General features: G+C 42.0%; 3 protein-coding genes across 7 annotated transcripts in view; all 3 read left to right on the plus strand.

Moving 5' to 3' along the window:
- Positions 1–1,445: 1,445 nt before the first annotated feature.
- Positions 1,446–5,309, plus strand: LOC125023061 (retinol dehydrogenase 13-like). Its single transcript, XM_047610140.1, has 7 exons — positions 1,446–1,640; positions 2,166–2,284; positions 2,783–2,938; positions 3,032–3,136; positions 3,555–3,767; positions 3,903–4,004; positions 4,661–5,309. Exons 1-7 carry the CDS (start codon positions 1,576–1,578, stop codon positions 4,870–4,872), a joined length of 972 nt encoding a protein of 323 aa, XP_047466096.1. The 5' UTR covers positions 1,446–1,575; the 3' UTR covers positions 4,873–5,309.
- A 1,328-nt stretch (positions 5,310–6,637) lies between these two features.
- decr2 (2,4-dienoyl CoA reductase 2, peroxisomal) lies at positions 6,638–11,998 on the plus strand. 5 transcript variants are annotated; one of them, XM_047608515.1, is made up of 10 exons: positions 6,638–6,847; positions 8,495–8,658; positions 8,768–8,836; positions 9,447–9,498; positions 9,598–9,733; positions 10,464–10,588; positions 10,813–10,906; positions 10,988–11,092; positions 11,304–11,492; positions 11,693–11,998. In XM_047608515.1, the coding sequence occupies exons 2-10, from the start codon at positions 8,558–8,560 to the stop codon at positions 11,725–11,727; spliced, it is 906 nt and encodes a 301-aa protein (XP_047464471.1). In that variant the 5' UTR covers positions 6,638–6,847; positions 8,495–8,557; the 3' UTR covers positions 11,728–11,998. The 5 variants fall into 5 exon arrangements, with proteins under 5 accessions (XP_047464471.1, XP_047464472.1, XP_047464475.1 ...); XM_047608516.1 differs by having other exon boundaries at positions 8,533–8,658; XM_047608519.1 differs by having other exon boundaries at positions 8,557–8,658; positions 11,304–11,556.
- A 2,319-nt stretch (positions 11,999–14,317) lies between these two features.
- The window catches only part of rab11fip3 (RAB11 family interacting protein 3 (class II)), a 28,342-nt gene continuing 21,591 nt past the window's right edge, over positions 14,318–21,068 (plus strand). The window contains exon 1 of the mRNA XM_047608513.1: positions 14,318–17,277. Coding sequence (XP_047464469.1) covers positions 15,631–17,277 — 1,647 coding nt within the window. The 5' untranslated portion in view covers positions 14,318–15,630. The remainder of the gene's footprint in view (positions 17,278–21,068) is intronic.

A 21,068-nucleotide genomic window follows, 5' to 3' on the forward strand; every position in this document is an offset into this window, starting at 1 on the left:
GTCATTTTTCACGATCCAGAAACAGATCACAGCCACGTCAACCATTCCCATTAATCCATAAAGCTCTTCGTCTCTAATCCAACAAGCTCTTCATCTCTGCTGAGTCTTAAACGCCTATTTTAATTCTATTTCCTTCTCCTGACATTTTTATCTTCAAAAAGGTCACTCTTAAAAAGGCAAACGTAATAAAAGGGGCAAATGTCACACTGTTTCTAAAGAACCTGAAACTTTTAGTCCCGACCTGTCATCCAAGCCACTGTTTGGGTGGTGCCAATGATCCCACGGGTTGTGTGAGGTCTAATTTGCTCTGAGGTCGACAATGTTGAAAAAAAGAAGAAAAAAAAAACATCATGTTGAAACACTTACAGAACAATTAGCTTAAAAGGTCTTCTTTTGTGGTCTTTTTTTAGTTCTCACTATAAATTAGAAGTCTGCTTTGCAGATCTCAATCTCTGCCAGCGCTTTTCAGTCAGTTTGGTCATCACCACTATTTCTACTGGTTTACCCTACGGTCTTGGCATCATTATTTTATGAGTATAACAAATTATATGATACGTGTAAAAGTGCGGATGATTCAAAAACAACAAGGCTACATCCCAAGGGTTACTCTGACTTTAGTTTTCATCACAGGACAGAACCAAACTAAGGACATTTTTGGCGAGAAGCTAACTAAAGACAGTTATGGATCATAATGCAGAATCAAAGACTAGCAAATATTTGGTAAATTAATCCACTGAGTCATGAGAAAATGATGGCTGTTGTATGTGAAAAGTCACACACAAAAATGTAAATGTCCGTCATATATTTTTGTTGCGCGCTTTTACAACAACCTGCTATCAAAATCTATTAACAAGCGACAAACAAGCAACAACTGTAAGGAGAACAGTTAGCTGTGCTGCTGTGTATTGTGGTTCACTGCTTTATAATTTTAGTTAGAATTCAATATCAGCGTCAGAAATCTTCTACGTGGTTTTTAAAGGCACAAGTTCCTGAGGAAAAACATTCTGCAGGAAAAAAATAGTTCCCCGAAACTTAATTGAGACCCAAAAGGAAGCACAATGAGTGCATCCAATGATGCACAGTTCTGTAGTGGAATTTGGCTTAACTACAGCACTTCAGTTTTCTTTTGTGTAGTAAAAAAAATAAAGATATTCAGCTTCACACACAGGTCATTAAGTAAAAGTAGTTTTTAGAAATTAATTGAATATAAAAAAAAAATAATAATAGTAAAAAAAAAAAAATACTTTACTAATTAGTTTTTGACAGAGTGGCCACAAGTCACTTCACCAGAGATTTATACATAAAAAATCAAATAAAAGTGTTAAAATTGCAAGTTGTTCCCATGCAGCAATCGCGGACTGCATAACACCAGCCACATGTTCAGTGAGACTACATTTCCCACAACGCCACAATTTTGTCTATCTGCGGTTGGTCGGGCGAGTTCATGACGTCGATACTATGCGCCCATAACCTTGTGTTGCTGGTTGCTGCACAGAAGTGTCTCCAAATCAGATGTGTAATCGTTGTTAAGACCGTTTTAATGGTTTATTTTGTTGTCAGCTTTATTTCGGAGCAATGAGCAAATATATTTTACCAGTTTCAGTTTTTGGGACAGTGGTTGGATGCGCTGTTTTACTGAAGTGAGTAACTCATGCTATAATTCACAGTGCCTCTTTATGATGTAACTGTCGGCTGTATTGTTACATATTACATTGTATTGGTTTCATTTGCTCATTATAGGAAGCATAAACTGCGAAGGAAAGTCAGGGCGTACTTCACGTCATGTTATGTAGAGCATAGATGTATTTCCTCTCATGGTGTGAGGCCACTACTACTTTACAATCTAGTAAAAGCCCACAGAAAGCAGTCTCATCACTTCAGTAGTTAAATATGCTTCCGGTTTATTTTCTAATGGACTGAATGGACTCTAAAAGTGATAATGTGTTAGCCTACTTAATGAGACAGAATAGGGTGACACATTGAGTTCAGTTATCTTCATGTCAAGCCAGCGATCAATGCAGATTAAATTTTAAGACTTATTCAGTACTGATACGAACACCAGTGTTGGAAGAGGTGCTCTGATTGTTAAAGTAAACGTATTAGACTCACAATTTAAATAACACCCGTTTAATACTGTTTGAAACTGGTTTTGTTTCCTCTCACAGAAACCATGTGACTGGAGGCCGGTGTCCCAGTAAAGCTACCATTAATGGAAAGACTGTGGTCATAACAGGAGCTAACACAGGCATCGGGAAAGAGACTGCCCGAGAACTGGCCAGGAGAGGTGTGGAGAAACTCCTCTGAAAGGCACAATATGCGCTCATCAGCCACAACATTAAGACCACCTGCCTAATATTGTTTAGTTCTCCCTTCTACCTCCCACAAAGTTCCAGTGTATCTGGATATGGAGAGAGGCTTTCTGAGGGATTCTGTGAATCCCACAGATAGTTGATCAGTTTGGGGTGTGGGGATTTTGGAATCAACAGCTTGGACTATTTTTCATGTTTTTGTTTTTGTTTTTTTTTAAGCAATTTTTGTAGCGTGAAGACCAGACTATACTGCTGGGGATGGCTGCTGCCATTAGTAGGGCATGTAGTCTGGTTAGCAACAATGTTTAGGTGGGATGTTGATCCCTAAATAACATCTGTATGAATACCAGGGCCAAATTCCTCAGCAATTGTTCCCCTCCTCACCTGTCATTGGTTTTAATGTTGTGGCTGATCGGTGCATGAAATCTTACTGTGCGTTGCTCTTACTGAGAGGCTCCTTCTTGCGTCGTCAGGAGGCCGGATCATAATGGGATGCCGTGACATGGAGAAGTGCGAGGAAGCCGCGAAGGAGATACGAGGGAACACCTTGAACCGCCACGTCTACGCTTGTCACCTCGACCTGGCCTCCATGAAGTCCATCAGAGAGTTTGCAGAGAGAATCAAACAAGGTGATGAACGTAGATTACTCCTCTAGGTTTGTTTGCAGTTTCAAAAAAGGTGACACTCAATAACGGTTTCTCAAATGTTGTCTTTTACTGCAGAGGAGCAGCGGGTGGACATACTGATAAACAACGCGGGGGTCATGAGGTGTCCAGCATGGAAGACTGAAGACGGCTTCGACATGCAGTTCGGAGTTAATCACTTAGGTGCTTACTTCCACTGGGGCAAGATTTGGTTGCAATGGCTGCAGTATTTCTTCAGGCTGCTTGAAATAATTCTGATCAGAGATTCCAACATGGCTTAACAATGTTTCCATTGCTTGTTTCAACATCAAGTGTTGACATGATTATTATGAGCTAATAGTTTCTTGTTAAATGGATTATCAGCGGGCTGATCGGCCATCTGTCCTCATTGAGGTGGTTGCACGGGGTGTTTTTGTTCTGATCGGGGTTTTATTCTGATTATTAGTGGAATACCAGTCTTTGTAAACATAGCCACTGACAAAGCTAGAACACTTAATCCACTGAGGAGAGAAGAGTGTCTAAACTCTTCATGAGAGTCTGAGAAATCTTCACATTCCGGTGAAATATCCAGCGCTGATTCCAAGTTTCTGCCTTCCCCCAGGCCACTTCTTGTTGACGAATCTTCTGCTGGATAAGTTGAAAGAGTCCGCCCCCAGCAGAGTGATCAACCTGGCCTCGCTCGCCCACCTTGTTGGAAAGATTGACTTTGAGGACTTGAACTGGGAGAAGAAGAAGTTTGATACCAAGCAGGCGTACTGTCAGAGCAAGCTTGCCAATGTTCTGTTCACCAGAGAACTCGCCAAGCGATTGCAAGGCAAGTCTACTGGCTGCTGCGTATGTGGGCATGTGTGGGAGGGAGCACAGCCTATGTTCTTATTTGTAATTGGCCATTGGATATATATTTTTAAACAGTGTTGTGTGTGTGTGTGTGCGTGTGTGTTTATAATAGGCACAGGAGTCACAGTGAACGCCGTTCACCCGGGAGTTGTTGCCACGGAGCTCGGCAGGCACACCGGCCTGCACCAATCACAGTTCTCAAGCTCCGTGCTCAGTGAGTATCTCACGTCCTTATTGGGTCCTTAATTTAGAAAAATCAATAAACGCTTACCTAAGATGCAACAGTTTGCTCATCTTGTGTAGACTCTGAGGTTTCTCTGTGAACCTTCTATTCTTACCTTGTTGGCATGAATAGGTAGAATTTCAAAAATAACCAGCCACATATTTTGTTTGCCAAGTTTCAACTTTGTAACTCCTCCTTAGTGGGGGATCTGTCTTTACTGCTGTTGTTAGGTGAAAGGAATAATGCCACAACTTAATGTTGAAAATAAAATGGAAAAATAGATGGTTCCCATTTACAGTTTCAAATACAATATAATTAATGATGTTTAATATTTTGTTGAGTTGATTAATCTTTACGTACATACACTGTAATCCTTAATATGTAAAGGGAAGGTTTTACTGTCAAATGTGTAGTGAATTCTGGTGAAGCAGAAGTACACAATCAGGGAATTAAAAATAAAATCACCAAAATCAATGTACCAAGGGCACCCGTGCGACCAGTTTTGATGCTGCTGCAGCTTCTTTGTGCTCATTCTGGGAATTGCTAGATGGATCTGCTCTGAAATGATTCATTTTTAATAACCCGCCCTCTTGGGTGATAAACAGAGTGTTTGCCATCGAGTTTAAGCCGGCCGCTCTCTTACACAGGTCCCTTTTTCTCCCTGCTGGTGAAGACCCCAGAGCTGGGGGCTCAGCCCACCGTCTACCTGGCCGTGTCCGAGGAGATGGAGGGGGTGACGGGGCGGTACTACGATGTGATGGACGAAAAGGAGCCGGCGCCCCAGGCTCTGGACGAGGAGGTGGCCCGCAGGCTGTGGGAGGTCAGCAGCAGGCTGGTGGGTGTGGAGGAAGGAGGATAGTCAAAGCCACCAGCCGGAGACCAGAACAAAGCTGCACAGACAGACCCGGCGCAAACACTCAGACAGAGCACAGGACCAGATGTCAGTACTGTGGGACTGTAGGTCTGCTCTGGCCTCGGGGGCAGCAAGAGATAAAGGACCTTTATGACTTGAGCTGTGCCAGGAACAATTCGCTGGTTCTGGTTGTCTGTTTTCTAAGTCCCTTTATGTTCCAGCATCATGATATTGTCTCTTTTTCTTTCTTTCTTTTTTTTTTTAAAGACTGTTTGACTTATTTAAATGATCAGAAAATGGCGAATACAAATGGCCTTATTTACTGCTTACATGAAAAAGCTGCATCATCTCATTAATTAAACACAAAGCAGAAGAAAAGAAGAACGGTACCAAAATACTGTTGAAAAATAAAAATTAATGTTTGGACGTTTTCATCATAAAAATGACACCAGTTTTTGTTTTCACGCAACCTCACTTCACACACTAGGTATTTCACATGCTTTCTCTCACACGGACAGCACAGAGGTGTGTAAATTGAGTCTCGATTGAAGACTACCCGTCTACAGAGGGAGGTGTTCTCAAAACCTACCCTTACACGGGTATCCTTAGATATCCTCAGATCCTTATGTACAACTGGGCTAAGACCAAGCAATTTCCCTTGTGGATCAATAAAGTCTGTCTATGTCTAAGTCTAGAGTCCAACAGACGGTTCTCTCTTGGTGGATTTAAGAATAAAATATTGACTTATAGCACCACCTGCCTGTCTCATATTAAGGTACAAGTCCCTCTTTTAATCAAATCTTAAATATTTTTTACATTTTTTTTAATTCTTCTCTTTTTTTGCCTCTCATAATGATTTGCCATTCTTTGAGTCACTGCTGGCCCGCACAGAAGCATGACATCTTCTCTGTAAAGGTTGTGTTTTTGTTGTAACCTTATCCAGACTGCACTGGAAATCAATTTCGACTGATGACTGCTTCACTGTTTAAAGAGGCTATAAACTTTTACCCTAACCTTTTAAACCACTAAATTTGATTCCCATACTAAATTGGAACATTTTCCATATGGTTTAAAAGTCACAGAAATTGTTTGTAACTATAAAAGACAAATTAAAGTTTGCGGTTTGTGGTCTGAGCTTTAACGCATCCATCATCATTCATTTTAATGCACACTTTTATGTGCACTTTTGTGTTAGCTCTCGTGTTTAGGAAAAAAACTAATCAACTTACAAAAGCACTCATCTCACATTTCTGAGCCTCTCAGACATGCAGCCTGCGTGCAAAGAAAAATATCCATCCCAAAAGTATTCGAGGGATCCATTGCATAGAGCTCTCTCCAGCGGTAATTCCCAAAGTAGGGATCAATATGGGCCACTCTGCGCTAATGTGCTCTGATCAGCATCGGCCCTGAAACTGTAGACCCTTGATTGTTTCACTCAGTGTTGGTTTACACTTGGAGAACCTCTCTGGTGCCATCCTAGAAAATGATTGTTAATGACCAACAGAATCACTGGGGTTTCCTTTGCTCTCAGAAACCGTACAGTCTTACAGAGTACATGACGCTGAAACAATCTCTCTCTCGAATCTAATCACCACTGACCTCTAAAAGTTTAGTGTCTGCGTCATTTCTAAATGTCAAAGCAGTTTTACTTTTTATATTCTACCCATTGTTACACACTCCAGTAACTAGACGGCACTAGGACCTTTCGCTTTTACAGTCTGTTATTAGGACAGGGTGATATTTTTTGTGCTCTTGAACGCAACCCAGGCGGACTTCGTTACCCACAATGCGCCACTGAAGGATGGCGAAAAAGTAAACGTCCAAGGTACAAGTCGTTCGTACAAGAAAAATATCTACCGAGTTAGCGATAAACGTGGATGTTCGTGGTCAGATATAGATAAGTGCGTCTTGTGCACGTTGTGTAAACGACGAGTTGGACGGATTTCCTTTGAGTTGGTGCAAAACGACTTTTCTTCTACAGGTAACAGCAGCTGATTGACAACCGGACTTCACTGAAGTCGGAGAAGTTAAAGGTTGTAATGCTGATTAGATGCGTGCTTTAGAGAGCTAACTTAGAGGGCTAACTTATAAGTCTGAGAGAGGCACCCTGCAGAGGGTAGTGTGTTGTAGACATGTGTGCTGCGGTCTGTTTTAGGGTTTCAGTACTTTCAACCCGTTTTTAAAGTCCTGAGTTGCAGAATACTGAGATCAGGATCCAAATCAGAGGACCTTTAATCAGATTGAGTGAAAGTTTACAGCACAAGTGTCGAACTCGTTTTAGTTCAGGGTCCACACACAGCCCAGTTTGATCTGAAGGGGGCCGGGCCAGTTTCGCAACAGCATATTAACCCTTTGTTTTAGTGGAAAATAGTACATTATGAAAGTATTTACATTTAACAAATTGCACTATTGCAAAACATTTGATGAACAACCGGACATTTCTAAAGAAATGCAGTTCAATATCTATAAAGTGCTATGTGTGAAAACTGTGTGACCCCTTGGAATTTTTACTGGAACATTTTCAGTTAATGTCTCCAATGTAACTTTTGCACTTTGCAAATTCATCCCTCGGGCCAATAAGGCCCTCTGGTGGGCCGCTTTTGGTCCGCAGACTGTATGTTTGACACCTGTGGCTTACTGTACTACTCAGCTCTGGTAATGAAGGGGTCTTATGCTGATCATGTATTTGTTAATGACATTCAGTTTATATGTTCTTCCTGTAATGTGGCACACACAAAAAGTAAAATGCAACGCTTACAGCCAAATGTGAAGGTTCACTTTGTAGGATTTTGGAGTGTGTGTGGAACAGAAATCTAAGTTTCTTAATAACGTTTTGCCTCAGTGACTGTAAAAAAATGTTTGCGCCTTGAGGTTTCTCGAAGAGTGATTTTGAAGCTCAGTGTGGTGGTTCTGGCCGTCGCCATCTTGGCAGTGCTAGACTCAGTCTAACAAACAGTCTGACAAACCGCTTGTTCACCCAGTGAGAATGGTGGACAATGAGTGGAGCTGAGACGACGTCTAGGCAAATGGCTAGTGACCTGTGAAGGCACAAACCTGTTACACAGAGCGGCAACATCTTAAGTTATGCTTACATTTAAATGCTAATTTAAACAAGTGAGATACCTGAGAATCATCTTGAAAGGGAAATTATCATCTTTCTGTATTTATTTAAGGTGTAAAGTTTTTAATGTGGACTGGACTCAATTTTGGAGACAGTCTCAAGTGGCCGTTTGAGTAGCTACACTTCTGGTTTGGCTCTATTTTTCAGCCCCTGAGGTCGCTGCTGTGTTTTTGTTAGCCATAGAAGTAGCTGTTCTCATCCAGACTTAAATTAGACTTTAAGACTAGACTTTAATAACATACAAGGGAAATACAAGCTTAGTTGCAGAGAGTCCACTATTTTGCGCTGCTGCTTAAGCCGTAATGGTAAAACCAAACACTGGTTCTAGTGGAGATTTTTTTAGTTTTTTACTTTTTTTTGGGCTCTGTGCACATTTAGACAGGGAGGAGGTACGGTTGGTACCTGCTAACTCACCAGTAGATGGCACTAAACCCTGCACGCTGGTCCTTTACCTATCTGACAATCTGACATATTATCGTTTTATTTAGTGTTATCTTGCTTACACAGGCAACTCATACAATGGACTTAGGTTATCTTAATGCCAGTGTGTGACAGATATAATTTATCAGCATGGCAGAACCAAAAACACAAGGAGAGCCGCTGCCTGAAGATGTTGGTACAGACGACTGCCTGACATCATACACACACATCTACAGTCCAGATTTACTCAAGTAAGCATGAAAAAGTTTTCATTTGAATGCTTCTCCAATTACCATGTGAGACCTACTTGCTTTGCTGCATTTTTCACTGCAACTACATAAAGCACGCTTTGTTTTCTAGGGATCAGGTTGCTTTTATTACTGGCGGAGGATCTGGAATTGGACTCCGTATCGCTGAAATCTTCATGAGGTCAGACAGATTATCTGTTTCTTCGTAGCATGAAATGGTCTTGCAGAAATATCAGTGTTCAGTCATTTTCACCCCTATTGCATTCACACATGCTGTTTGTACGCTTTAAAGTTGACAACAACAAATGATTTGTCAAGTAATAGACAATCTGAGAGTCGTGACTGTTCAAATGTGTAAAACACTGTGGGGTCACTGTGCTCAGTTGTCCCCATATTCTACTGGCAAACCTGTTATCTGATGGACTTTCATCATTTTTTTTTATGCAACAAAAGTTGAAGCCAACAGATTTGTATTTATTTAAATTAGCGCACACCTTGAACTGTATTTTGATTTGTAGGTTGGAGGCTCACCAGAGGATGAAGCTACCATTTTTGTGACTCATGCCTTCCTCATAACATTTTTTGTTATCTCTACAATGTCGTTCATGGCATTCTCAACCTTGCATTCTCTGCCTCTTGTCCTTGACTGTTTCACAATAAGTTACTCCCCTGTCTCTCTTTCAGCCGTCGCTGTCTTTTCACGTGCTAATCAAAATAAAACACTGTGTCCTTTTACGTTTTGTTTCTTTGTCTCTCCTCTCTGTTATATTTTGTTCTTATCTTTCTTTCAGACACGGCTGTGACACAGTGATTGCCAGCAGGAACTTAGACAAGCTCAAAGAGGTTGTTTATTTTTACGGTTTCCTCAGCCATAAAAAACCCATTAAATGTAAACCAAATGTCAGTGTTTCAACCTCTCCTAATGTGAACGTGTCTCCCTAGGCAGCTAAAAAGCTGTCTGCTGTGACAGGACGCCACTGTCTTCCTTTGTGTATTGATGTGAGGCAGCCTGACAGCATCGCTGCTGCTGTAGATGAGACGCTGAAGGAGTTCGGCCGTGTAGACATCCTTATTAACAGTATGTGACATCTAACACATATACCACTTGTGATAAAAAAAAAAGAAAGAAAGAAAAGGCTCTCTTGAGTGCTGTATGAAAACACTTTGGAGCTGATTCACTCTGTTTTTTGGAAGATAAATTTCACAAAATCATTCCAACTTGGAACAAAAAAAATGGTAATTTTAAAGTGTTTTGGGCTGAATAACAAGCAAATGAAGCAAAAAGTTTTGGTTTACTCATTAACTTTCCTGACGCTGCATCTTCTTTATCTTTTATCTTCATGCCCTTACCCCCTCTGCACACTGTTGCATCACTACAAGATTCTTACTTATTCTTAGTTATGTTATTTAAGCATTTATGGATTTAATGGTGCATTTAAACATTTTTGTCTAGTAGTGTCTCATAATTTGGCCTTGGTTACAGTAGGAGTTGTTTCTTTTCAAGTCGCAAATCGTTCCCCTTAAGTGTTATAAGACTCAAGTCTTGTACTTTGACTTCCAAGTCTTAAACAAATATGTGCTTCTTAAAATGCAATAATTTTGTCAGCAATTTTTTTTTAAAAGTATTGTTTTATTCTAAAAAAAGCATTGTGGAGGTGTCACTCTGACACCTCATTCTAATAATTTTCCCAAACCAAACAAATGATTAATGAAAAATGATGACTGGTGAGGAGCTGTCGTCCCTGTGAGTCAGATGGTTTGAGACCAAGTGCACTCAAGTCCACAGTTACGATCAATGTTTTTCACAGATGCTGCTGGAAACTTCCTGTGCCCTGCTACTTCGCTCTCCTTCAACGCCTTCAAGACAGTTATGGAGATAGACACTATGGGAACATTCAACACCAGCAAGGTTGTTTATGAGAAGTGGTTCAAGGTGCAGTATGACTTCTCTGTGTTACAATATGTCAGAGTTAAAAAGAATGATAGTAAATTTGTAATTAGTTTAATTACTTTAAATATGATTTAATCGCTGTAACTCATCGTAATTACCAGAAGAGGGCAGTAAAGATCAGATATCGCAATAAACCTTGGTAAACTGATGTTTTATTTACTTTATTATTTCACCAACTTTGAGCATTTTGTCATTTTTCTTTGAAGGATCATGGTGGCAACATTGTCAACATCTCAGCAACACTTGGATACAGAGGGCAGGCCCTGCAGGTTCACGCCGGCTCTGCCAAGGCAGCGAATGGTAAGAGCATGTTTTAGTGTCGTGTCATAAGACTGTCAATGAGAGATGGCGATGACTCCACGTTTCTCGTCTCGTCCCCAGATGCCATGACCAAGCACCTGGCTGTGGAGTGGGGGCCCAACGGGGTGAGAGTCAATGCTGTGGCTCCAGGTCCTGTCTCCGGCACGGAGGGCTTCCGCAGACTGGGTAACACAATACTGGCTAACTAACTAATTGAACAGTCATTTAATGGATGTCAGTTTTATAAACTCTGGGATCTAGTCCAAAAACAGACTTGTGGGAGTTATATTAACATGATAATAATATAAAATTCCCATATTCATTACTTGGCTAGTTCTTAAGGGCTCATGTCAAACAGAAGAAAACTAGATAACTGGATTTCCCTTTAAACCCTCAGGTGGCCCTACAGGGGAGGCTGCCGGCGCCTTCCTGTCCATTCCTTTGCAGCGGGCTGGCAACAAGACAGAGATGGCCCACTGCACTCTTTTCTTGGCCAGCCGAGCGTCTTCTTATGTGACCGGAGCCGTCCTGGTGGCGGATGGCGGCGCGTGGCTGACCTCAGCCAACGACCTCTCCACGCTGTTGGGTATAGCCTCCTCTAAATCTGCTAAACTGTGAACAGGGACTCCCCTGTCCTCCTCCTGGCCCAGGTGTGTAGGAGGAGGCGCAGTTTGAGGTCTACGTAAAGAGACAGGAGACAGGATGAATGTGATTGATAGGGTTAAAGGATAGATTTAATGGTGGTGTCACTCTTAATAATTCACTTGTATCTCTTATGTTTTTCAGGTTATTGGTCATCTGAAAAGAAAAGAGACAAGTAAATGCTGAAAACTCAAGGCAAATTTAGCACCTCTCTGTAGTACGGATGTGTTACATGTACAGTATGTGTAGTTCATTTTACCTTCTGGTGGCTTGAGAGTTTAAAGCACACTAGTACACTACATTGACTGTGTTCTCAATCTTATTAATTAAGACTGTATAATAATAGTCAACCATTCCAGGGCATTGTCATCATGTCTTGTTTACCACCTGCCAGTTGATGCGTTTTCCCGTAATCTGTTAATTAAACTCTTACTCATACTTTCACCTGGACTGCTGTTTCCCACATGTTTTCTTCATTGTGTTGTACCTTTAATAGAAGTTGCGCAGATTTAATCAGTCTACATGGGTTTTCTAGCATTTGGTTGGATTGTCTTCAAATGGTATGACTTGGGTCTAACATTTTGGCTGTCCTTCCACAAGCTTCCCACAAAGGTTTGCTGGTATTTTGGTCCATTCCTCTTGACAGAACTGATGTAACAGAGGCAGGTTTGCAGGCCGCCTCGCTCGCACGTGCTTTTTCAGCTCTGCCCACGGTAGGATTTCTATAGGATTGAGATCAGGGCTTTTTGATGGCGACTCAAAAACATTATTTTTGGTTTTGTTTGTTTTTGTATTCTTAGGGTCCCATTTAGAAAATCTATTTGCGGCCAAGCTTTAAATTCCTGGCGGATGTCTTGAGATGTCGTTTCAATATTTCTAAATTCTTTCCTCGTGAAGCAATCTATTTTCTGAAGTGCACCAGTCCCTCCTGCAGCAAAACACCCCCCACAACAGGATGCTGCCAGCTACGTACTTAGCTGTTGGGATGGTGTTCTCAAGGTTGCAAACTTCCCCCTTTTTCCTCCAAATGTAACGATGGTCATTGTGGCCAAACGGTTCCATTTTAGTTTAATCAGACCACAGTACCTGTCTTCAAAAACTAGTGCATTTGCAAACTGCATTCTGTTAATTTTATGTTACTTTTGGAGTTGATCGAGTGGCCTTAGACTCAACTTTATCGATCTCTTTGGGATGACTCCCTCCAGGAAGTTCAGCCCACTTTTTAACATGTTTGGAATAAAGACTAAAGACTAAGACATCTTTTACTCAACTTTCATTCTGGGGTTGATAGGCACATTTCACAAAAAAAGCACGTTCATCACTGGGACACAGAATGCATCTCCTTCCTGAGCAGTGTGATGTCTGGGCAATCCCAGGGTGTCTGTACTTGTGTATAATTGTTTGAACAGATGAAAGTGGCACCTTCAGACATCTGAAAGTTGTACCCAAGGATAAACCAGGTCCACAGGTGTGCCTCCAATTGACTCTAATGTTGTCAATTAACCAATTAGAAGCTCCCAAAGCCATGATGTTATCGTCTGGGCATCATCTACGTTAACTTATGACTTTGAAGAAAGTAATATAAGAATCTAACTCCCATTATTTTAGCATTTAGCAAAGAGAAATAATTTTGGTAATACTAATTGACCTAAAAGGATTTTTTAATGTCAAACAATGAGGGGTAGGTATTGATGAGGACTTCACGATACGATATGTATCGCAATACCTGAGTATGATATGATCCATTACTGTGATATTATGATATTGTGATATATCGTGCATATATATATATATATATTATATATATATTATATATATATATATATATATATATATATATATATGAAGTGAAGTTAAGGTGCTGGAGGTTAAATATATGCAGTGGACACTGTGAATATCGTAAATGCTGACAACTCCAACAGGAGTATTGCTCTTGAGAAAACACTTGCACAAAATTACATGATAAATAAGGACATGTCCTAGGATATATTGTCCAGAGGACGTAGGTGTCCCTTAAGGTGTGCAGGAAACAGCATCATTGTTAAAATATGCTGATGTTACAGAGTGCTGTTGGGACAAAGAGATCTCTGTTAGTGCTTCTGACAGGCACTGTAGGTGTGGCCATACAGAGGAGTGAGAGTAGAGAAAGCTGGACACTTTCGACTGATCAGGGCTTTGAAAGTCCTACACACGCACGCATCAAAGTAGAAGGAAATCATCACTCAACAAGCTAACAAGTTTTCCCTCTTTTCCTTCTCTTTGCTTTTAGTTTGTGAGGAGAGGTCTGACGTTGTTTTTAAAAGGATACAAAAATACACAAATTGAAAAGCTCTTGATTTTACGAGTCAGGCGGGGGCGCCAAAACACCACAAGTACAGCATTTAAAAATCTTATTAGTTTTCTCGAAATGATAAATCTCGTCCCCGCCACGATCTGTGAAAACAGTATTATATTTTAATCACCTGTTGAGTAAGTAAATCTTAGAGATAATAAGCGGTGGGCTCACAGACAGATGGAAATCCAATCCTAATCCCCGTTTTAGTTGAAGGTTCCTGTAGCTGATCCTGAACTTTGACCCGTGTGCGAAGGGGTGGACATACTTACAAACACTCAAAACAGGGGGCTGAGAATCATCCGTCTATTTGGCGAACACAAATGATAAAGTCCCAGATGCTGTAAAAGCCAGCGGTACTGCGGGGTATTTTGTACGCTTGCGTGAAACGTCAGTGGCGTGTGTATGCGGCTGGAGGAGGAGGAGAGGAGATGAGGAGGAGGAGGATGGGACACTGCTGATGCTGATGCGAGAGCTTTCGGCGTCTGTGATCAACATCGATGGACTGATTGCCAGATAGATGGTGGAGCCTCTTAAGCCCGATTTCACATCGTCTCGTTTTAGTTCTCGGCGACGGAAGCGGTGACAGGCGTGTTATTGAGACCAGGAACGAGGAGGAATTTGAGGTGGAAAGAAGGATTTCGTCCCTCGTCTGCCTGGCCTGTCTTCTGACTGACACAGGTGGATTGGCCGCTGACGTCGAAATGAGGACATAATACTGGACACCACCAGTCGAGGCGTCTTTTTCCCGCAGTTAACCCATAAACCGCGACATGACGAAAATAATTTTGGGATTTGTTTAATTGAGAGGAGGGGAGGGAGCTGGGATGGTTGCTGTGTTGGCGAGCTAATAGGCTAATTTGGCTAGCTAGGCAGCTAGCAGCTTCCCCGGCCAATGGAGCGAAAGAAGTGGGATGCTGGAAGGAGGAGTTAGCTGTTAGCTCGAATTCACTTGAAGAAAGGCACCGACACATGTGGTAACCCGCTTCATTATGACGTGTTTAACATGAACGCTGTAGCCCGGAGTTAATTCATTGCCTCGTTTGACTCTCGGCACGTCGTTAAATTAACTCGCCGTGGATAAGGTGAGATAATCGGCTAAGGGAGCTAATGTTGACAAACACTCGCGACTTATCGCGTTAATTCGCAACGTCGTTGTGTGAAAAGGGGCTCGCGGCTGAGAGTTTGTGTCCATCGGTTTAGGTCTGAGACGTTCACGTCAGCGATTTAACAGCGTCCAGGTCGAAGAGAAGCATGTTGACGGTGGATGTACAAGAGCTGGGACATTTAACAACAGCCAGGAGTGGACCTGCCATGAGAGGAAGGGACAAAGTGAGTCAGAACACCCTCACAGCGGTTCGATATTCAGTCAGGCTTAGTCATTGATATGACTTCTGAATTTAGGTATCGGTATCGTCGAGATTTGGATGCCAGCCACTAGTACAAGGTGTAAAACCGTTCCCTGAGTGGCATTAAACCTTAAAAAAAAACAAAAAAACAAAAACACCACTATTTTACTGTTAAGTGTATAGAAAAATCTAAATATATGTCAGCAATATTTAAAGACTTTGAAATGTTAAACATAAACAATACTCCTAAGGACAGACTTATTTCGAGATTTAAATAAATGTGAGTAGTGCTACATGAGAAAGCATGGCATTAAAACTGAAGAGCTGGATCTCGACGACAGCAGTGAGATAAAACATTACCAGCTTTCTAAAGTTTGTCGAGGTAAATATAGCCGGCGTTAATGGAATCGACCATCCTGTCTGGCCCTCTGGGGCACACGCAGTGGGAGTCAGAACAGCCATTTCCTCTGGGATTTCAAATGCTCGATTCGGACAATGGAGGTGTGCCCTGTCAAAACAAGAGCGGTCACACAGGTTTGGGTTCCAGTGATCAGGATCAAACACCCCAAGTAAGAGATGAGGAAACTCTTCGTGTGGAGGAGACGGCGCAGTTGGACAACCTTATTAATATCTCAGATTTTTCTTGTGGAGATTTACAATTTGAAGATAACTTTACTAATTCCCACTTTTCTAGCAATGGTACTCTCATAGAGGAGTTGTGTGATAAAGAAAAAACTGAGGTACCTGATGAAATCAGTGACTGTGCTTTGTCGTGGCTGTTTTCTCCTGACTTTACCGAGGTGACTGGGAAAAACTCTGCTTACAAGGAGCTGGCTCTTACACAGGATTTCCCTCTTGAGGGATCAAATGTCCTCAATAGTGAGGCTGAGCTAATAAACCTCAGTGTGCCGCCCTCTCCAGGGAAGATTTCTGAGAGGAATTCTGAGACTGACGCGGGGGACCCATTTTTGTTAGTAGATCTCCTCTCAAGTGAACAATGTCGTCTCCCCCCAGAGTCTTCAGGTGAGTTGAACCCACAGGGTGTCAGTGAGGAGCTGCTAGACCTGTCACGGGACGAGCAGGCGGGTCATCCTCCCTTACAGAGCAGCGGGACTTTGTCACCTGAAACTGGAGACAAAGGTTTATTCCCTGATCAAGTGACTGATCTGCCTGTAACTGGTAGCTCAACCCTGCAAGGTTTACCTGAGAGCTGCCTCCCGCATAACCACACCAGCGCCTCGCTGGAGTGTTTTGAAGGATCCGTGCCTTTGTTGGATTTAGAAGTTCCAGATTTCGACAGCAGTCTGAGTCTGTGTCCAGTCAGTCCTGCCTCTGTTATCTGCACAGATAAGCCGTTAGATGTATCAGCAGAAGAGTCGGAGGCAGTGCACGCAGAAGTGGCTGTAATTAGAAATCTTCCTTCGGAGCAGCAAGGTGAGAATGACTCACTCGCTCTGGGGTTGTCAGACGAACCTCCATCACTGACGCTGCCCCTGGATGAACATGCCATCATCCATGGTGATTTCACCATGGTGAGTAACTCTGTGGAGAGTCCATCTAAGGATCTGATGGAAAAAGTTTTTTTCTCGGAAGCTGAAAATCAGGAGAATAAGGCGATGGCTTTGGATTTGTGTTTGACTGTGGCTGAGGTCCATGAGGACGAATCTTGGGACGTGAAACCGCAGGATGGTGTACAGCATGCCACTGTTCCCAGTCCATCAGCTGAGCAGCGGGAAGATGAGAGTCTGACAGATGCTAACCGGCTCGAGGCTTCAGACTGTCATGAAGTACCACCTTTTGATTTTTCAGTCCAGGACTTAAACACTTCATCTCCTCAGTCCGGGTGGACTAATGATCAAGCTGTGGAGACAATTTCCCTCTCTAAGATGGGGGTAGATGACTCGCTTCCAATGGTCTCCGCTGTGAACACCAGGGAGGAAGATGTCTCCCCGCTGAAAGCTGTGTTCGATGCCTTAGACCAAGATGGAGATGGCTTCGTTCGTATTGAGGAGTTCATGGAGTTTGCTGCTGCCTACGGGGCTGATCAGGTGAGATGTCTGGCCTTTCTCTGCTTTTCCCTGTTCTGAGCCGGCACCTACTGTTTAATGCATGTAAAACAAGATACAGCTCCATACACATGAATGATTTATCATTGATTTTGTGCAGGACTTTAGTGTCAACTCAATCGAGATCCATCTGCTGCAGCCTAAAATATTCAAACATATATTAAAACGGTTGGTATATGTGTATGTTATTTCTAAAATCAGGTCACGATTAAGCGTTTGTTTGTTTGTTTTTATAAACTGTTTGGGTTTTATGTTACCCAAACGCATATTTAAGTAGTAACTTGACCCCAACATTCAGTGTAATACATGATGCTAATAGTTCGACATAGGATTAATACCATGCCTGGATTAGTTTATCTATTTCTGGTCGAGGTTCAAAAGCTAGGATTTGGGTTACTATCCAGTCTGTCAAGCATATTGTCTGTAATGAGTTCTGTCAGGCTTGAAACTCCTCCATATGTCAAATGACAAAGTCTCATCTCTCCATGTGCGCGTCCCGTGGTTTGGGGATTATCTCTTGTGGTTTGGCTGGTACGGCTCACTCCACCCACGACCCTCACCCATTTTCTGTATTTTCCCCTTTTCACCGGACCTTTAACTTTATACCCTTAAATGGAAGACACCAGAAACAGCTGGTGAAATCCTAAATCTGTTCAACTTTAAAGTTTTGACTAACATACATTATATTTACGTGTTTGTGTTTTCTTAAACTGAAAGTAAAATATGGAGAGTTGAGAGCTGATGTTACTTCAGTTTCTGTTCCTGTCTTAAGTGGTGATTTGTTTACAAGAATCGGCCTGAGTTCCTGTCACATTTACATGTAACAGTGAAAGGATATGTCAGCCGACATAAGCCACACGCGTGCTTCGATTAGTGTGTATTAAAATGAAATGTGACATTGGTATTTTTTTTTTTTTTAGGTTGTTTAATATTTCAGCTACAGCATATAGAAAGATTTATCACACCGGGGCTGAAGGTGGGCGTCAGGCCTGTGTAATGCATCATAGTTAAGTTGGTGACAACTCGTGCCAAAACTCCAACGCCTCTTCATGTCCTGACGATAGCACTGGCCTGAGAGAATTTTTTTTTTTCTCTTTCATTGTGTGACAACTCCCACAACATGTCTGTGTTGTAGTCTGCGCTTGCAAATATGTAATATTAAATTAACACCTTCAGACTAATTTTACACTGGCATATACACTTCATATTTACATGTCTTAAATATGTCATATTCTGTGATGCTTGATTCCTAATACACTTTAATCCCATCTCTCCCAGTTCAAAGCTCTTCTAATGCCCCTCATCTGTCCTGTGTCCAGTCATGGGTATCTGCAGCTTCCCAGGCAGGCAATGAAGGATTAAGAATAAAATATATTTTCCTGAGTCAGAGGGACTTCATGGTTTGGGTGCTTCCCACAAACCGCCCATGACCCTGCTCTCACGGACGTAGGAGCAGAGCTTTTGTCATCTTAGTTTAATGGAAATCAGTTCCACCTGTTGATATGCTAGCGAGTTCTAAAGGTTACAACATTTACATAACACCGAGAGTGAATTTTTATTTCGAAGGTGTGGCCTGTTTTACTGTTATTCTATAGTGTTTGGTTTCTGCGAAAATGTTCCATCTGCACATCATTTTCAGCAGTTTCTTTTGGATCTCATCATCTGGAAGGTTTTCCTTGGAGCGCTCACCAGATTGTGCAGATTGATTACGTGTGCTTCTTTCTTTGTGTTAGCTGACGACTATCTGGTTTCCAAGTGCCGCATGAGCTAATACGTGCCCTTACAGGAAACGCTGCTCGGATTTCTGTCCTTTCACGATGCGGAAGGGGGGTTAGGAGTTTTTGGAATGGGAGTTAGATTTTTTTCATTTACAGTAAGTAAGGCGGCGGCACACAGGCTTATCCACAGAATTTGTGGAATGTCTTATAATGCATGTAGCCTCTCAGTGGATTTGGCATTCATTAGCTGTACACAAAGATCACTGGGAAAGTCAGGTCTCATCTACAGTAACAAGGGTAACACACAAACGCATTCTGCTGAGGTACCAAGTGGTTCACTGCTCTCATATCACTTAGGGATACAGATGAATGTACTTTTCATATTTGAATAAGGCCCTGATATGGCCCTGTAATTCAGTCATCTGAAGATAAAAGCAGTTTGAATAACCTCCACGTCTGAGCGACTCTGTTGCTGAAATTGTACCGTGGTGACATTACACCATGCGCTCGGCTAAAACAGCAGGACGAGAAGTGTGACTCATGCTTAAGGACATCCATAAATAACACTGTTTTAAAATGTACAGTTAAAATTGCCCGAAAGTAAGCTAACTGGAAGCGGAGTTAAAGGAAAGCTCACCGTGTCACACGGTTTTTGTGTATATATGAGTGTGGTAAACAGCATTTGGTTCAGTTTGTTCCCTTTAAGTTTATTTTCTTTGCCTTTAGTAAGAATTTGTGGTGTTATAGTTTGGGGCTACAAGCAGGATTTGCATGTGCATCACCCTGCACCTCAGCGCTAATGTTCCCGCAACCTGTCAGAGACAGCAGGAAGGTATTCATGAGGAATTTGCATGAATGCTCAGCGGGCGCTTGTATGTTAAGCATGCAAATGTGTTCTCCCGAACTATTCCAGGATATGAGGGTGACCGTATCTCTCACACACACACACAAACACACACACATGCTCTATTGTATTTGTGGTTTGAATATTATCATATAATGTAGAGTCTTAAAACAGGTGGTAACATGTCTCTCTGCTGGAGAAACACGGTAGTTCCTATGAACACAGATGACTTTCCATTTAATTATATCGATTTCAAAGTGCTGGATTAGAGTTCCTCCTTTCCCACTGATACATATTTCTCAGAAGAATAGTTGAGATTAATTTGATTTATTGGTTTTGTTGGTCTGTAGGTTATAATGTAATTTATTGTCACAAAACCATCTCTGAACAGTGTTGGGAACCAATAAATGCTGACCTCTCGCGCCTTCGCTAGATTGGTCTTCGGTGGTGAAATGGCCAGCAGATATGCGTCAGATCTGTGAATTCAGCTATTGGAAAGATCTTTCTAACCACCACTCACTCTCTGGTTTTGACCCTGATTCTTCACAAAAGCCGTACTGAACTGCATTGTGGTGGCGTCTCCCTTGTGATTTGACACTACCAACCCTACTTTAGCCTGCCTCCCTCCCCGCACCCGCCGCTTTTATGCGCTGCCCCTCTAATCCACAATGGAATGTCCCATGCCCTGAAACGTCCCCTCTCTTGAGTTCACTTTTGTGAACGTGTGCGTTAATGTTTCATTTGCGACGATGTTTTATCCTTTTTATTTTAAATCTTCTTTCGCCAACCCCTCTAGGCTTATGATTATGGTTATCGGGGCCTTTGTTTAGACACTATTGTGAAATCCCCTTTCGGAAAGACTCTCACCAAAGGGTATTCTTCTCCACGGGGTTATGCACAACAGTGGTCTGTGTGGAGGCGCTCAGGCGTGCCCCGGCACTGATTAGACACAAATAGAGGAAACAGAAAAACCACAGTGCCTTTACTGCTCCACCAAGCAGTGAAACTGACAGTTGCGCTCGAGTTTAGTCTTTTTGTCTCGCATGGCTCCATCTGTAAATGTAAACCTGCATATTGGTTGTACAAAATGCAGTATGAGTGACACTACTGTGAACATGTTTGAATATCAAGGCTAAAAAAAATACTTAAAGTATTAAGTGAGAGGAAAATGTCAATAAATTAAGTTAAAGACACAAATCAAGTGAAGTGTT

The sequence above is a fragment of the Mugil cephalus genome, chromosome 16 (assembly GCF_022458985.1).
Source record: "Mugil cephalus isolate CIBA_MC_2020 chromosome 16, CIBA_Mcephalus_1.1, whole genome shotgun sequence".
In the NCBI taxonomy this organism is placed as follows: Eukaryota; Metazoa; Chordata; class Actinopteri; order Mugiliformes; family Mugilidae; genus Mugil; species Mugil cephalus.

What these genes read in the sequence shown, in the direction of transcription:
- decr2 (XM_047608515.1), top strand. Translation starts at nt 8,558, where the DNA reads ATGGCAGAACCAAAAACACAAGGAGAGCCGCTGCCTGAAGATGTTGGT. An exon ending in TACAGTCCAGATTTACTCAA is followed by an intron (nt 8,659 to 8,767) that starts GTAAGCATGAAA and finishes TTTGTTTTCTAG; the next exon opens with GGATCAGGTTGCTTTTATTA. An exon ending in GGAGGGCTTCCGCAGACTGG is followed by an intron (nt 11,093 to 11,303) that starts GTAACACAATAC and finishes TTAAACCCTCAG; the next exon opens with GTGGCCCTACAGGGGAGGCT.
- LOC125023061 (XM_047610140.1), top strand. Translation starts at nt 1,576, where the DNA reads ATGAGCAAATATATTTTACCAGTTTCAGTTTTTGGGACAGTGGTTGGA. An exon ending in TGCAGAGAGAATCAAACAAG is followed by an intron (nt 2,939 to 3,031) that starts GTGATGAACGTA and finishes CTTTTACTGCAG; the next exon opens with AGGAGCAGCGGGTGGACATA. An exon ending in GTTCTCAAGCTCCGTGCTCA is followed by an intron (nt 4,005 to 4,660) that starts GTGAGTATCTCA and finishes TCTCTTACACAG; the next exon opens with GTCCCTTTTTCTCCCTGCTG.